At 49.7% G+C, this 15817-nt stretch overlaps 1 protein-coding gene across 1 annotated transcript in view; it reads left to right on the forward strand.

Annotated features, from left to right (window-relative positions):
• Positions 1 to 1444: 1444 nt before the first annotated feature.
• CD81 (CD81 molecule) overlaps positions 1445 to 15817 on the forward strand; it is a 33149-nt gene continuing 18776 nt past the window's right edge. Inside the window, exons 1-2 of the mRNA XM_053945976.1 lie at positions 1445 to 1561; positions 11568 to 11682. Of these exons, the coding sequence (XP_053801951.1) occupies positions 1496 to 1561; positions 11568 to 11682 (181 nt within the window). The 5' untranslated portion in view covers positions 1445 to 1495. The remainder of the gene's footprint in view (positions 1562 to 11567; positions 11683 to 15817) is intronic.

Genomic DNA, 15817 nt, shown 5'->3' on the forward strand with positions numbered 1-15817 from the left:
CAGGCATCCTTCTATGCTCTGGTTGTATGACTTATCACCCTGCCCCTGGAGAAGTGAATGAGCTTCCTGGAAGGATAACACGGGATGAGAACAATTTTTATTTCTAACAATGAGTGAGTCTCAGCTGAAAGCTTGGGAAATTTCATCATGCTTCTACTGTGTAGCTTTGAGAGAGGAAGGGGTTAACTAAAATTCCCAAGCCTGTTGATATGTGTGACCCTTTTTTTTTTTTTTTTACTTTTTTTTACTTTTCTTTGGGAAAAAGGGAAAAAAGGAAATGGGAAAAGTGGGGAAGGAAAAGGGAAAAAAGAAATTTTTAAAAAAAGAAAAAAAGAAGGGGGACTCTTTTTGGTGGGGAGCCCTGAAGCCCCCCTGATGCTCTTGTTACCCAGTAACCAAAGGAAAACATCCCGAGTGGTTCTACTGAACTTGATGCAATTGCTTGCAGTACCGAAGCCAGAAGCTTAGATAAAAACCGTTCAGCAGAGCAGATTTGGAGCTAAAATAAGAAGGGGAAATGAGGAAGCGCTTCTCTGAATTTCAAACTGATAGTTTTCATGCAAAAGAACTTTGCTTTTTTTTTTTGGAGGGGGAGGGGATCCTCTCATGATTGTGCCCTCAAACTTTTCTGTATAGAAATACAAAACTTCCTGGAACCTATTCACAGAGGTTTCTCCCTGCACCCCAGGCTGCCTGGTGATATTTAGGAGGTGGCAGTGAGTTTTAAGGGATGGTGGTCAGGTTTGGGAGGTAATGTTCCTACAGCCCCCCAACACTTGCCCCCGTGGCTCCTACTTGTGTGTTGGAAACTTTGTTGTGAGCTGCCCCTGGAGGGCGAGAAGACGGGAAAAACAAAGAAATAAATGAAGAGCAGATATTAAAAAGGGGAAAAAAGAAAAAGGGGGCGGGAAGAGATGAAAAAAATGAGTGAAGATGAAAGAAAGAAGGGAAAAAAAGAAGAAGGGAAGAGAGAAGAGAAGAGAAGAGAAGAGAAGAGAAGAGAAGAGAAGAGAAGAGAAGAGAAGAGAAGAGAAGAGAAGAGAAGAGAAGAGAAGAGAAGAGAAGAGAAGAGAAGAGAAGAGAAGAGAAGAGAAGAGAAGAGAAGAGAAGAGAAGAGAAGAAGAATAAAAATTAAATAAGGGGGAAAGGAGGGAAGGGACAATTCAAAAGAGGAAGAAAAAAGAAAAAAAAGGCGGATAATGGAAAAAGGGGGAAAGCAAAAAGGAAAAGAGGAGTTAGGAGAAAAACAGAAACTGGGGAAAGTGGGGGAGGAAAAGGAAGAAAAGAAAAGGAAAAAAGAAGAAAAAAAGGAGGAAACAGCAGGTGACCCCAGTTTCGGGAAGGCGAGTGGGGTGCATGTGCCAGCCCCCGTTCCTGGGGCGTGTCCGGGGGCGTGCCCAGGGCGTGTCCGAGAGGCGTTTCCGGGGCGGGGCGGGTTTTCTGCGCCCGCCACCGCCTCGGTCTGCCAGGAAGCACAGATTTGGGAGCCGTCGCCATGGGAGTGGAAGGCTGCACCAAGTGTATCAAATACCTCCTTTTCGTCTTCAACTTCATCTTCTGGGTGAGCACAGGGGCGGCGGGAAGCGGAGGCTGAGCCCTCCCAGCCTTCAAATAAGGGGGCTGCAATATTGCTCGTCTGTCTGCGCCTGGGTTTAGCCTCCTTCTTGCCCACCAACACTGAGACTTGCTTGCCTTAGGGGCTGCTTATTTTTCTTTTTTTAATTTTTTTTTTTGGAGGGCGAAGGGGCTTATCATCCTTTGCTTTTTTATTTTAATGCATGCATATGTAATTGTACATGTATATCTATTATGTCTGGTTTTTAAATAGATATGCAGAGGGGGAGGTAGAATCGTAGGATGGTTTGAGGTTGGAGAAGACCTTTAAGATGTTCGCGTCCAGCCGCCACAGATGTTTATGGGCGCCTTTCGGGGCGGGTGGCAGAGCCGGGGGGGTCTCCCGCAGCCCCTCTTGCTGCGGGTCTGCGCTTGGGAGAGCGGCGCTCCCCAGCCGGCGAGGGAAGGATGCAGGGATGCTGCCAGGCAGAGGGAGGGAGGGGAGGCGCTGGCCGTGCCGCCCGCCGCAGAGGAGGGGGCGCTCAGCAAATACGGGCGATTTGGGGCTGGCCCGGCGCCCCCGCCCCGCAGTCGGCGGCGGAGCCGGGACCCGGCCGCCCTGGCCCCGCGCTGGGGACCGCTGCCCCCGCCTCCCGGGAAGTTATTTCAGGATACAAATTCTGTCCAGGCTGGAGAGGCTGCCTTTCCTGAGAAAGTTTTTCTTTAAATAATCCATCCAGACATGCGGCTAATTTAGCAAAAGGCGGCGTATCCCGGTTTCCCTGCGAACCAGGTTTGTCCCGGTTAGAAACAGCCTCCGGCAGCGCGAGGTTCGCTGGCAAGAGTCCCCCTCTCTCTGCTCCTGCGCTCGGGGGCAGCGAGATATGCCCGAGCAGGCTGCTGGTTTCGTGTTTTAAATACTCTGGTTTCCATTCCACGGAATGCTTTTTTGTCTTGGAAGTGAGTCCAGCCCCACCCTGGTAGGCAAGGCACCGCTTGGATGTGCTTGTCTAGTGCCCTGTGCCCCTTGTCTGACATCCCTCTCTCTTGTCGAGGATTTGGGATTTTTTTTTTTTTCTCAGTGCTTGCTTACAGCTGCGAATGTAGCGAGGGGGCTGGAGAAGTGGGAAGGGGACCGATGGCTTCCAGAGCAAAGCTTGCTTTGGCACCTGGAGTTGCACTGCCTGGCTGGAGCCTCTGGCTGCTGACTCCTCCCTGGGGGTGCCTGGGGAAGCTCTTTGGGGGATTCCCATCCTTGGGAGGTGTAGGGCTTAAACCAAGTGGGTGCTCGCTTCAGGCCTGTTCGCCTTGTGTCTGGGTATAACACTGGCCAAGGGGGAGAAGACAAGCTCTGATAACAACGGTGTTAATTGATACCGGATGAGTTGCCAGCTGCCTGAATGACGGGTTGTTTTTTTTTTAACCTTTTCCTCCGCCCTTAAAATGGCCGGATGGAGACGGGTATAGTTGTCTGTGAAGTGTTGTTCCTTCCGAGTTACCGTGCTTATCCCAGTTTGTGGGGGTTTTTTTTGGTTTTTTTTTTGGGTGTTTTTTTTTTTTTTTTTTTTTTTTTTTTTGTTTGTTTGTTTGTTTGTTTTTTTTTTTCTTGCCTTCTGGTCCAGATTTCCTGCCATTCTTGTCAAAGAAGCTCCTGGCTATGCTTGTGAGGAAGGGTTTCCTGGGTGGCAGGAAGGATGCTGGGGGCTCTGCATAGCCACCACTTCTCAGCAGGATCAGTTCTATATCTCAAAGTCTTGTAAAAGAACTGATCTTTTGTAAATGGGCATTTTGCTTCCAAGAGGAGTTGCCAATCTGTATAATTTCCCTCTTATGACATCTGGTGCCTTGCCCTACCCTTTTGAAGGGTGCTCCCTGTGAGGTTGGGTAGATGCTTCAGTTTCTTCCCAGGAGGGGTGCCCAAAACAGCTCCCAGTGCTGGGCTTGCTGGTCCCCTCTCACTGTCTCCTGTGCAGACTGGGAACCTGGACTTCATTAGAATTTACAGTGCTTTCTGTGAGGCTAGCCAGCTGAATGGTGGATACCAGATCATGGAGTTCTCAAGCCCTTTTGTGTTGTTTTTTAAACTAGTAGGTGAGGGTTTACCACAAAGGCAGGTTAGCTGGCACCCCCAGCTGGGGAGGGATTCTATGCTTAACAGCAAAGTGAGATGGTCCTTTTTGCGGGGTGACATTTAAGGACAGAATGTGGTGCTGACCACCCTTGCTGCAGGTTGGCTGTGTTGGGAAACCACCTCTAACCACAGGGAGATGTGAGACAAGGCACCTGCAGCCCTTTAGTCCTGCCAGCTGGTTATTATGTAAGGGCTAATGGGCTCCCTGTGCTTATTTGCTTATGATTTGCCTTGTGTGCAGCTGCTGCTGGGTGCTGTTGATGAAAACAAGCCAGAGGTAGAGCCCAAAGTTTGGCAGGCACCATGCTGAGCTGCACAGGAGCTTGTTCTAGTGCCTAAGAGGAAGAAGGAAGCAATTCTCAGCCTTAGTTACTCTGATAACTTTTTTATGTAGCCCCGCTATCCTGCTGGAGTGTAAATAAGCTGACTCCCCTCTGGCTTCCTCCCCCTGCCTTCCCCTGGCAGTGCAGGGGGAATTTCACAAAGCTTCTGTGTTGAAAAAGGAAAAGGTGACCCTGCTGCCAGCTCCTCGTTCACTGTACCTGAGCTGTTTCAGTTTTATTTTATTTTTTGGGATTTCTTTTCCTTTGTGCGTGCATTCTTGAGAAGAAGATGGCAATATTGTGCTTGCTCCAAGGTGGCTCCCAAGGGAGCAGTGGCTGCTGCATGGACCACATGTACAAATGAGTGCCTGTCGCAGGAGAGAGGGTCCCTACGCGTTTCACAGTGGCACCCACCTACTGAAGTGGTGGAGGAGGCCGTGGTCAGCACCTGTGGGCTTCACCTGGTTAGCAAAACATAGGGCTGAGAAGACAAAAGTTTTTCTATGCTGCCAAGTTGTCCTGAAATCTTGGGGTGGCTGATGTTGAGTGGACACTGCCCTGTGAGAGGGAGCAGTAGCTTCTACTGGGCAGTTTGGCTGGTGTGATGGGCAGCCTGAGCAGAGCTGGGCATCTGGCAGGTGGAGCTGCTTCTCCATCCCATCCCTCGAACTAGCATGGCTGGACTTTGACTGCTCTCCTGAATTTTCCAAACCTTATAGCAGAGCTCAGTGTGTGGGGCTGAAATGACCGCTGCTGCAAAGGGTCCCTGGAGAGGCTGAAGGAAGCCAGTGAGCTATTTTAAAATATAATTAAACATAACCAAGGAGGAATTTACTTGCTTGGAGAAGGATCGCTCAAGCTTATTAGCTAATACAGCCCATGGCAGCCTTCCAGGTCGAGAGCACGGCTGGCTGCCCTAGCAGAGAGGTGTCTAATTAAAAGGAAGAGCTTGCTTCTAATGCCATTTTCCAGGCACTGTCTAGCTCTTCTGTGTGTTGAGAGGATGTCGTACAGCCTGGGTGCAAAGGGAAGGAAGGGCAAGAACAGAGGGAAGGTGGAAGTGAGAGTCTGTCTTGACAGGGGTGATTGAAAGGGAAGAGGTAGAGGAGCTGCATATTTTCTTGTGCAACACCAGAAGATCTGTTAACTGTACCCTGGAGTCTGCAAAGCCTGCACAGAGATACTTGGTGTTAGTGATGGGAGGTGTCAGTGTGGGGAGGTGGCAGCTCTCTGTGGCGATTGTCCCACGATAATGCTTTTGCTGGGTGGCACATGACCATTGTGGTGAGGAGGGTGGCTGTGTACCACTGCTCACAGCTTTAAATGAAGAGTGGAAGATCTCATGGTTCCTGTAGCTCTGAAACACGGGTTTGAAATAACTGTGCACTAACAAAGTAGCTTGCATCTTGTTGTGGGTGCAGGCATGGGCTGAGCACTGCTCCAGTGCCACTGGTGGCAGTGCCTGGCTGGTTGGGCTGCTGGCCTCCCTGGGAATTGCAGAGAGCCTGGCGAGCAGCAAGGACTGCATGCTGGCCCAGCATCTTCTTTCACAGATTTTGTTTTGTTGCTCAAGTTTTGTTGCTGATGTCTCTCTGGGATGTTTTAGGGCACTCTGCCAAGTGAGCACAGCCCTTCCATCACGCACAAAACCTCTTCTGAAGTTTCTGTGTACAGAAGGTTTTTTGAAGAGATGGGTGCACCCTGCCCTGTGGGGGTACCAGGTTGCACTTAATGGGCTGGGCTGCAGCTGAAAGGAGGAAGTGCTGCTGGCTGGAATGGGGATTGCTCTATTTTCCTCACGTTATTCTCCTATCAGCCACTGTAATACTTGTTTTCTGCAAGAGCATTAATAGTGAGAAACACTTTAATCCTGCGCTGTGGAAGTGCCTTTCACTGTACTATTAAGAAGGGAAAGCAGTTGTATCCCCATTGTAGTTAAATACTTATGTACGGGGCCAAATTAATTTAAAAGCAGTATCTCAAATTGTTTTCCTCTCTGTTGAGGGACTTAAACCCTGGGAAGTGCGACATCTGTCTGCAGCAGGGATCAGGCTGGGGCAGGCTGGCAGCAGCCTGTGGGCATGGTGTTCCCCATCGTAGGACCCCCTTCCTGGATTTTGGTGCTGGATTCCCATTCTCCTCCCATCCATTATTTGGCTTCTGGCATGCTGCTCCTCCGGGAGTGTTCCTCTGGAGCTTGTTTTGAAAAGCTCTGCAGTGTTGTAGGGCTGGTAACTATAGGCACCAGTGGAGAATTTCGCTCTGGCTGGCAGGTCTATTAATAGTCGCTGCTGGGAGCAGGGCTGCAGGCTGCTCTCCTCCTGCCTGCAGGGCAATGGTGCTCTTCCCAAATGGCTTTCCTGCAATTCCTGGGCAGGCCTTGCCTGCAAACTTGCAGCCTGACCTTTAGTGGCCATGGAGCACCATGGCTGTGGAAGGCAGCAGAAAGACCTCGCCTGTGCTGTCACAGAGACTTACCTGCCACTTGCTGCCTGTGAGTACCTGTGTCAAGATCACCTTCTGTGTTGTGTGCCTGTCAAACTGCAACTCTGTGTCTTACTGAAGTCCCTTCCCCTGCTTACACCCTCCAAAGGGGCTCCAGGGCATCCCACAGTCCACCCAGCATGCAGCACAGCAGTGATCCTCTAGCACATCTCACCTTAAAACTTCAACTGAGTTTTTGGTGTGAAGACTTGACACTGTAACATGGAGATGGTCTCAGCATTGAAGCCAAGTTCCCAGGTTCCTGGGCCACCATTCAGCTGTCAGCCCTTTGCTGCACCCCATGCCCTTTCAGCAGTTCCATGAGGTCCAGCTGTTGCAGTAGAAGAGAAATTAATCTCCTGCTTTCCAGGAGGTGAGGTGCAGGCTGTGGGAAGGTGTGGTGCTACTTGGGCACATTTCATGTGTCCCTCTCTTGCCTGACTCAGTCCTCAGGCTGGTAGTGCAGGACCTGTAATGTGCTAGCATGGATCTTGCAAGGGCTTGTACTGCCTTTCCAAAGGTAGTTTCCATCAAGTTATGAGTTTCTATCTCCTTGCTTTTTCTCTACTCATGCTGTTTCACCTAGAGACCCACAAATTACCTGGGAGCAAAGCATTCAACCCCAAATTAGCAGTTTGTTCCTGGCCATATGAGGGGCTTCTGGCAGGGGAAGATACTTCAACTTTGGCAAGCCAGTTTGCTTTTCTGCAACCTGGTTCCCCACACCTGAAAGGAGGGGCATTCCTTGTTACTCCATCTCAGCTGCTTTGCAGGTTGTGTTGGAGAGGAGTCATGGGGAGCCCTGGTTGAGCTTCTCGGCTGGGGTCTGGGCACTGCTCTCACGAAGGGCTCTGCTTCCAGGTTGTGTAAGGGAAATTGCAAACTTCTGTGGCATGAGAACCTGTTAAAAATCTCCAGTCGTCTGCCTTAATCATAAACCAGCTAAAATTCATTAGGCTTTCTTGGCAGCATCCTGCTCACAGTTAGTAACTGTGGTATTTCCCAGGCATCGTGGCGTGAGTTCTGCTGGCAGCATTTTTCCAGCAAGGCGAAAACCTCTCCCAGCCCTTGGGCTCTCACAGGTTGGGAAGCAGGACCTGGAGGCAGGGCCAGCCATGGCTGTGGGAAGTGGCACTGCTAAAATCCAGCATTGTGAAACTGCTGGCACCTCCACTTCCCTCCTTCGCTGACCAGAACCACAGGATGTCTGTCTGCTTTGCTTTGGCATGCCTGGCAAGCTGCCCTATAGCCAGAACTTCTTTCTTCTCCTCCTCCTTTCCAGGAAATCTCTTTCAGAGAAGGGCGGAGGGAAGGGAGCAGGAGGAAAAAGGCTGGGGGCAGCAGAAGAGACTGGGGAGATGATGCACATCCTGGCATATATGGGTTTCAGGGAGCAACAGGTTAAGGTGGGGGCAACTCAGAAGTGGGGTACCCCACTTTAAAACGGGAATGGGGTTATTCCTTGCACCCCTAATTTGTAAGAATTTCTTGTAGAGAGGAATGACTAAGCTGTGAAAAATGGGCTTATTCCCTTGCCCCACACACAGCTGGATCTGGAAATTTTAGGGTGAGCAGCATGTCCATTGGTGAGGCTCAGTCCAGGAAGGAGCTTCCCTGTGTGCACAGTGGATTAGGCAGCAAACCAGGGCTGCACGCCTGCTTTCATCATGGTGCTTATCTGGTGATATCTCCTCACGTGGGCTACCATCCCATCACCTCTTGGGGACACAGGGTCTGCCTTTTCCTGCCCCTAGGCAGCATTTCGATGGGGACTTTCCCCGCTGTGTCAACCAGGAACAACATTCCTGAAGAAGAAAGCCTTGGGCAGGCAGGATCCAGCTGGAAAAGTCTAGCTGTCTGTGGAAGAAGCAATAAATCTCTGGAAGCTGGAAAATAGCAGTAAAGAGGAAATGTTGGTGCCTGCAACACCACCTCTGCTGTGCTGGGAAGCTGCTCAGGGCATGAGCTCTGGGGCCAGCCCCATCCTGGGGAGCACCACTGGTGTGCCTTTCATGAGTGCCACGGTCCTGGCAGCAGAACAGCAGGCTGGGGAGGTCAGCTTTTGGAAAGCAGGTCAAAGTCCAACACACTGCTGGCTTTGCTGAAGTTGCAGCTTTTAGATTATTGCAGTCCTCAAAAATTTATATGGAGAGCTGTGCTGGGCACTCAGACCATATCATGACAGTGATGGCCCCAGCCTCTGCAACACTGCTGTCTGACAAGCTGAGAACACAAAGATCAGTGGGATAACCTGTGTGAGATTACAGATATCCACAGCAGAAAAAAACAGTGATATGTATGAGGATGTGCAGCCTAGAGATGAGTGTGACGCTGCCATCAGTGGTTGGAGCTCTTCTCGTGTTGGCAAACAGCAGTTGTCAGATGGAAGGGGGATAAAATACCAAGATTTTATCTGGAACAAGTTGTTCTATTAAAAATGAGATTATCCCAAGCAAGGTACAGCAGAAGGCAGAGTTATTGTGGCAAGCTGACAGTGTTTTCTCCCTCTTGTTTTCTTTGCTTTGGGAAGAAAGAGCCTTAATTCCGTTTTGGGCTTCTTGGTGGTGGGAGGATGTATGGTTTTCATGGAAAAAGTTACTCATCGTAGCCCTAACACTGTTTTCATTAGTAAGTGAATGTCTTTTTCTCTTAAGAAATACAGCTGCTATTGGATTAAAGCTTCCATTCAGAGGTCTTCCATGCTCTGTTAAAAGCACAAATGGAGTCAGGCAGTGTGGGTCGGATGTGTGATGTTCCTGGGGTGCATTCAGGATGAAACCGGGAACATCTGGAGTTGGTTCAGCTGGCTGGCTTAGGCAGACCTCACTGCTGGGCTGGGTTTGATGCATTAGAAGAGGCTCCATCCCTCTAGCTGGTATTCCCCAATGACTAAAAAATATCTTGAGGACCACTTGCAGCATGCTTTTGGTTCTGTCAGGCATTCTAAGGCAAATTTGGTTGGAAAGGAGCTGCTGGTGTCACCCTAGCCTCTCCACGGGTGTCAGGGTTGGCGCTGCTGAGTGTGGAGGGCAGCAAGTCAGGGCAGAGCAATGTGTCCTTGCAGGGAAAAAAACAAAACCAAAAAGGCTGCAGCCTTTTTTCTTTACCTCTTCCAGCCAGCACAGAAATCCAGACCTTCCTTGGGATGTCTTCTCTCCTAGCAGCTCCCAAGAGGGCTTTATTTTGAATGTCATTAATTAATTAGGAGGCATATTCTTTCCTCTGAGAGTAAAAACACAAACTTTGTTGTGCCCTCAGACAATGAATGAGCCACTCCGGGCAGGATTTGGGTAACTTTGTGCGAAGCCACAACCTGCCTTATTTGGAGCTGGACTTGAGCACAGACTGGCTTTCGTGACTTTTCTCCATAGCCAGTGTTTGGAGAACCTCAGGCTGGCCTCAGTGCAGGAGGAATGAGGACTGTGCCAGCGGGGAGGTTGCACTGGTAGTTGTGGGAGAAGTGTTAAAAGCTGATTACTTTGGCAGACTGGGGAAAAGTAAAGATTTCCCTTCCTCTCCAGGAACTGGTGGGTATTTTCTTCCTCTGATAGTGGAAAAGCCCTGAGAGCAGTTTGCCGTGTGAGTTTGGAAATGGTGTGGGTTTGCCCCAGCTTCAGTGGCATTCCTGGAAAAATCATGTGGCTGGGATTTGTAGAAATGAGCAAGGAGGAAACCACCAACTGAGCTCCCAATGGGGAAAACCAGGCTCCCATCAATAGCCTGTCTTGCAGGTCCCAGTCCTCCTGTGTTCCTTGTTGTGCTTGCACAACTGAAGACTTTGCACCTTTCCTGAAAAAGCACTGCTTTTTTCCTTTTTTTTTTTTTCTTTTTTTTTAATGTGACTCTCATGGTGCTTATCACGCCTGATTCAGACTCTTTTAGAAGTACCATGTTTCCAGTTCTATACTCTGGTAGTTTTCTTCCTTTTTTTAAGATGAATGGCTTCAAGGGTTTAGGACACTCAAAATTAAATTGGCGTTTGAACCGGTGATTTCAGCATTTCAGAGCAGTGATATTGGAATTCTTAAGGGTTTGGGGTTTTTTCCAGATGTTCGTATTTCTTCCCATCTTCCCTTATACTTTTAAATGGAAGGGGGATGTCTCAGAGGACACAGGGAGTCCTGCTGGAAAAGCTCTACCTTGAGTTCCTCTCAGTGACACCTTCCCTGCTCTAGTGCCCCATATGTGCTCCCACCTTCCACAGCCTTTCCCAGCCCCTCCCTGAAAGAGAAAACAGTGAGGAAGTCAGTCATAAAACTTCCCATTGTTTGTACATAAATATCCCAGTGGATGAGTTGATGTCCCATGTGCAGAACGTCTCCTCCCACATCTGGAGTGTGTTTTTGTCCTTGCCCTGGTCAATCCTGCATGTCGCTGTGCACACATGGGTGTGTGTGTGCTGCTCTTCTGCTGTTTCACAGCATGGGCAAGGCAGCAGCCTTTGGAGGCCCCCAAAAATGGTGTGATGGTGCTTTGGCCTGACCTCAGGCCTTGCTCCACTTCAATTCCTCTATTAGGACTTTAAGGAAAGCTCTGTGTGCCTCAGGAACACTAGGTGTGTTTGACTGGAAGCCTGGCCCTGGATGGGAAGTAGTGTGCTTGCAAGACTTGGAAGCAGAGGGGAAAAATGGCAGCTCCCCCACTTTCTGTTTATACCTCACAGAGAAATGAAATGGGGTGATAACAGCACAGTTATCAACTGGGACTGATCGTAACTTCTGTTGAAATGTTCTTCTAAAAACCTTAGTGGCACATCTGCTCCTGCTTACTTCCATTGAAGATAATAATAAAACATAATATACCTCTTGGGAAAGAAATCTCCTGCAAGAACTGGAAAGGGCTTTGCACATCCCCAGAATGAAGGGGTCTTCTCATAAAGCAAGGAAGATCATATGGCTCATGATCTATAGGGCACAAAGCATGTTTGTTGCAGGGGTGATGGTTGGAAAGGATGTCCTTGTACCTTTGTGGGAAGATGAAAAGCAAATCTTCTGCTCCTGGCTGAAAGCTGCCAGTCTGGGTCTGATGTGGCTGGAGCAGTGGGTAACCCTTGCTTCCCTCTGTTTCCTTCCCAGCTGGCCGGAGGTATCATCCTGGGAGTGGCCCTATGGCTCCGCCATGACTCGCAGACAACGAATATCCTGTACCTGCAGCTGGGGGACAAGCAGGCCCCCAACACCTTCTACGTTGGTGAGTAGCTGTGGGGGTGCTGGTGTTGCTGCATGGGTGTGTGCCCCAGGGGATGCTGCAGTGTACCCAAAAGCAGGGCAGAAAGCTCCAGGTGAGCAACAAGGAGGTCACAATAAAAATACCTCCTGCTGCCCTTGTACTCTCCAAAATATCCCCTGCTGTGCCAGCCGAAGCCTTTGATAAATGTTGGCTGTGGCCCAAGTGCAGAGTCCAAATCCACATCACCTAAAAATGCAAGAAGATGTGTTGCAGTGTCATGGGTTTTCTCCAGAGAACGTTTGGGAAGAGGGGGGAATTCTTGGAAGCCTGTCTTGTTTCCTGTCCAAAGGGACGTAAAAGTAGCCGACAGAGTGGCTGGCAGTAGGAAGCGAAGCTTGGTGAGTGTGTGACTCGTGTTCTCCAGGAGGGGCAGGTGAGGCCTCTGTGTACTATGGTTAAGCTTAGCATGATTTTTGTCAATTTGACAGCATGCTGGAAGCTGAACCTCCCCTGTTTTTCCCCTGTTCTGCAATGATGCCTCACAGACGAGGGGGAGAGGCTTGCAAGAGGGGCTGGCTGCCAGTCAGGAGCTGGCTTGGAGCACAAGCTGACGGGGCTGGGAACGTTGTCTGATCTGATGTCCTGTTCTCACCTGTAGCTAAAATTACTTTCTGGAAAGGGTTTTCCTTTACATTTCCCTACTTGTCCATGAAACAGCATGCCTGAGCCCTCACCCTGGCTGTCCCTGGTTACAGAAGATGCTCCTGCTGTAAATAGCTGTGGGTTTTTCTCTCTTCCTGTCTCTCTTCTCCTGCCTCACACCCAGAGCTCTATTTGCAGCATTTCCCCTTGGTAGATCTCATCTTTAAAAACAGAAGAGGGACCTCACAAGAAGTTAAACTCTCTCCTTTCCAGGAACCAGTCCAAACCTCTCCTTCTTTTGTGGGTGCTAACAACTGATACCTTCCTAGTTAACACTTTCTCCCCAAACCTGGGGGACCTGGGCATGGGGCAGAGTCCCTCCCTCCTGCCTATTGGGCATTTTTTACTCTTCCACCCTTATTTTGTCTTTGTCCTTAGCCTTTGCTGTTTGGAAGGCATTGGGGAAGGACTGTGGGTCCCACTACCACACTGACTTTCCAACACTTGTGAGCAGCCCATGATTTGAGGCTGGCTGTCTTTTTAAAGTTATATTCAGCAACAGCTTGGCCTGGATTCCTTCTGGCAGCTGTAATTTCCATGCAGTAATAACAGCAGAGCATTTCTTTCAGTTGCTGCCTTCCCCAGCCAGACCTCTGGAGTCTAAAGACTGAGATTTCTTTTTGCTTCCCCGCCACCCCTGCTTCCCCCCCCCCCACATTTTTCCTCTCTCTTACAACTGATACACCCTCTTTTTTCTTCTCTGGCATGCAGTATACACATGCACACAATGTTCCTGCTTTTGGGAATGGGAACCTCTTTGGGCTTGGCCTCCAGAGCTCTGTTGTTTTTTTCTTTCACTTTGCAAACCACTTTTTGGTGTCTGGCACAGGGTGCTGGTCCCAGGATTTGTCAGGAGGCTTTTAAAGGCCAGCCAGGCTTTGCTGCGGTGCTGCAGGACAGGGGGAAGCAATAAACGCTGTCAAAGGAGGAAAACTTCTGTCATAGGCGGTGTACTGACTGAGAAGGGGAAGGAGGAAAGCAGGGATTTGGTGTCTCCTGGTTTCTTTGTGTGTCCTTTTCCCTACCCCAAAGCTGGAGTTCTTTGTTAAAGGCTGTTTTTCCAGGGTGTCTGTGTGTTATGGGAGAGGAAAAAGAATGGTTTTGAGGGCAACAGGGAAGTGGGAGAAAGAAGCTGCAGGGAACAGCAAAGCTGCAGAGTACCAGGCATGATACTTCAGGCTGCAGGAGGAGCAGGAGAAGAGCAGTCCTTGCCCTCAGCTCCCAGACCAGAACATCAGAGCAGCCACCCCTGCAGTCCCCAGGGCACAGGCAGCTGTTCCCCTCCTGGCCTTTCCAGTCCCAGGGAAGAGGCTCCTGTGGGCTGGGGTTTCCCACAAGCACACCACCCCTCCCCAGCACTTTGGCACTGCCTGCACAAGTGGTCTTGTGGGCTGGCCTGGGAGGTTATTAAACAGCCCCTTGTTCATGGGCTTTACCTCAGTATGGCGTGCAAACCATCTGGTCCCCTAACCACTTGTTGCAATCTTGGCTTTTTGACACTTCCATTTTGGCTCTGGATCCAATGCTTCAGCAAATGCTTGAACTGCTTCAGCACTGTAAAGACCAAGCAGTACCAGGGATGGGGATAGATGGAGCACCTTAGTTCCATTCTTTCACAACTATAAAGGAAAATACTTGTTCTTCATCTGAGCTTGGCTTATGGTCTGATAGGCATTTTTTTGCTTTATTTGAAGTTCAGAAATCAAAATCCTTCTTGCTCTTGGGTAACACTGTGTCTGGAATGCTTTGTCTGTCTGGAGGCTGGGAAGATGTTGGTCACAAGGCCGAAAACATCCTTCAGGATTAGCTAGAGGCATCGATAAGTTGCTGGCAACTGGCTAACCACTGCTCAGATATTTACTGCTAGTATACATAAAGTACCATTGAAAAAAACCCAAACAAATAACAAAACTCTGATTCAGGGTGTTAGGAGAGCCCTTAGAAGGCTGAGCTGGTCTCTCTCTGCAGATAGCAGTACAAATTGGAACAGTTCTGATCTCTCCACAGTAAGTTAGTGCTGTGGTGCCACTGCTTTTAAGAGCACCTGGGGATCTTGAAAAAGCAAGTGACCCTGGACTTACTACTTTTGCCCTTTCTTGGTGGGATGACAGTGGGAGGGAAAAGCTGGGTTCTTCATCCTTCAAAGATTTGGTTATGGGATGCCTGGAGATGGCTGTTGCAGATGAAATGCTTTGAGGAGGGCAGAAACAAAACCTCAGCTCTTGTTTGCCTTAAATCCACACCCCAGGATTTCACATTTGCCCCTTGCTGGGCTGCCTGGGTGCTGGTCCTTGCAGCTGCCCTTCTGTGCTTTCCCTCAAGCTGCCCAACAAGGAACGGAGCACAGCAGCCGCATGGTCTCTGCTTAGCTCTCTCCTGCCAGATCTAAATAGGTAATCTGCCTCCAGCTGCTCACAGCAAGTGACAGGGCAACAAGACCTGTGGCTCTAATTAGCTCAGCCCTGGGAGCAGGGCCAGCCACAATGAAGAGTGCAAAAGCCTCCTGAGCTGGGGGTGTGGTTTTCCACACAGTTTTTGGGGTGAGGAAGGAGTTTGCTTTGCCTCTGTCTAGGTTTTGTGTGCTTTATTAGTAAATCCTCTGCTGGGCAGTGTCTCCTCCCTGGAGCATAGTGGCACAGAGGAGGACTGTGAGGTTTTGGACAGGCATACAGTGGTGGGGTAAACTTGGCCACCGAGGCTGCTGCCACTGCTGCCTCTCCCTGTCATCCTAGTGGGTGCCACTGTCCCAACAGAAAGGCAAGAGGGTTTTCTTTGGTGGAGGAGTTCCCTAGGTAATGTTTATCCACCTCCCAAGCCAGTCAGGCAGCAAAGCCTAGGGGAAGCAGGTATGGGGACAGCTGAGAGCAGCTATGGGTTGGGGGCTAAGGTGGTGAAAGTGCCTGTGAATGCTGCTGAGGCATGGAAGGGACATCAGCTGATGGGAACACAGACTTCCTTAAGAGGTGAATCAGACTGTCTTCACTACCCTCCTCAGAACAAATACAATCCAGGATAATGATTTCTGCCCTGGAAACAAGTTCAAGCTGCTTTTCATGCAGACTGGTGTAGAATAAATAATGGGCCAGAAAGCACAGGGAGGCTTTGAAGTCTTCCTTACAAATGAGTACATATCTGAGTTGAACTGCAGCTGTTCGCAAGCTTTCATGGGTGTCTTCAGGATTTTGGAAGTCCTGTCATGAGATTTTGCTGTGTTCAGGGAAATCTGACCCTTGCAGAGAGGAGGGACTGCTAAGTGGCAGTGCATAGGGTAGGGATGGGGACGTCTCTCTGAGCTTTCCCCAGGTTTGCCCATTGTCCTTACAGCACATGAGGATGCCTTGGCCACTCTTGCCATGAGCCCCAGATGTGACCAGCAGTGCAGAGCATGCCAGCCTATCACCCAGACAGACTTGTGTTGGCTAAGTGGTTGTGGAGGAGCTATCCCTTCTATCCA

Source organism: Vidua chalybeata, chromosome 6 (genome assembly GCF_026979565.1).
Source record: "Vidua chalybeata isolate OUT-0048 chromosome 6, bVidCha1 merged haplotype, whole genome shotgun sequence".
In the NCBI taxonomy this organism is placed as follows: domain Eukaryota; kingdom Metazoa; phylum Chordata; class Aves; order Passeriformes; family Viduidae; genus Vidua; species Vidua chalybeata.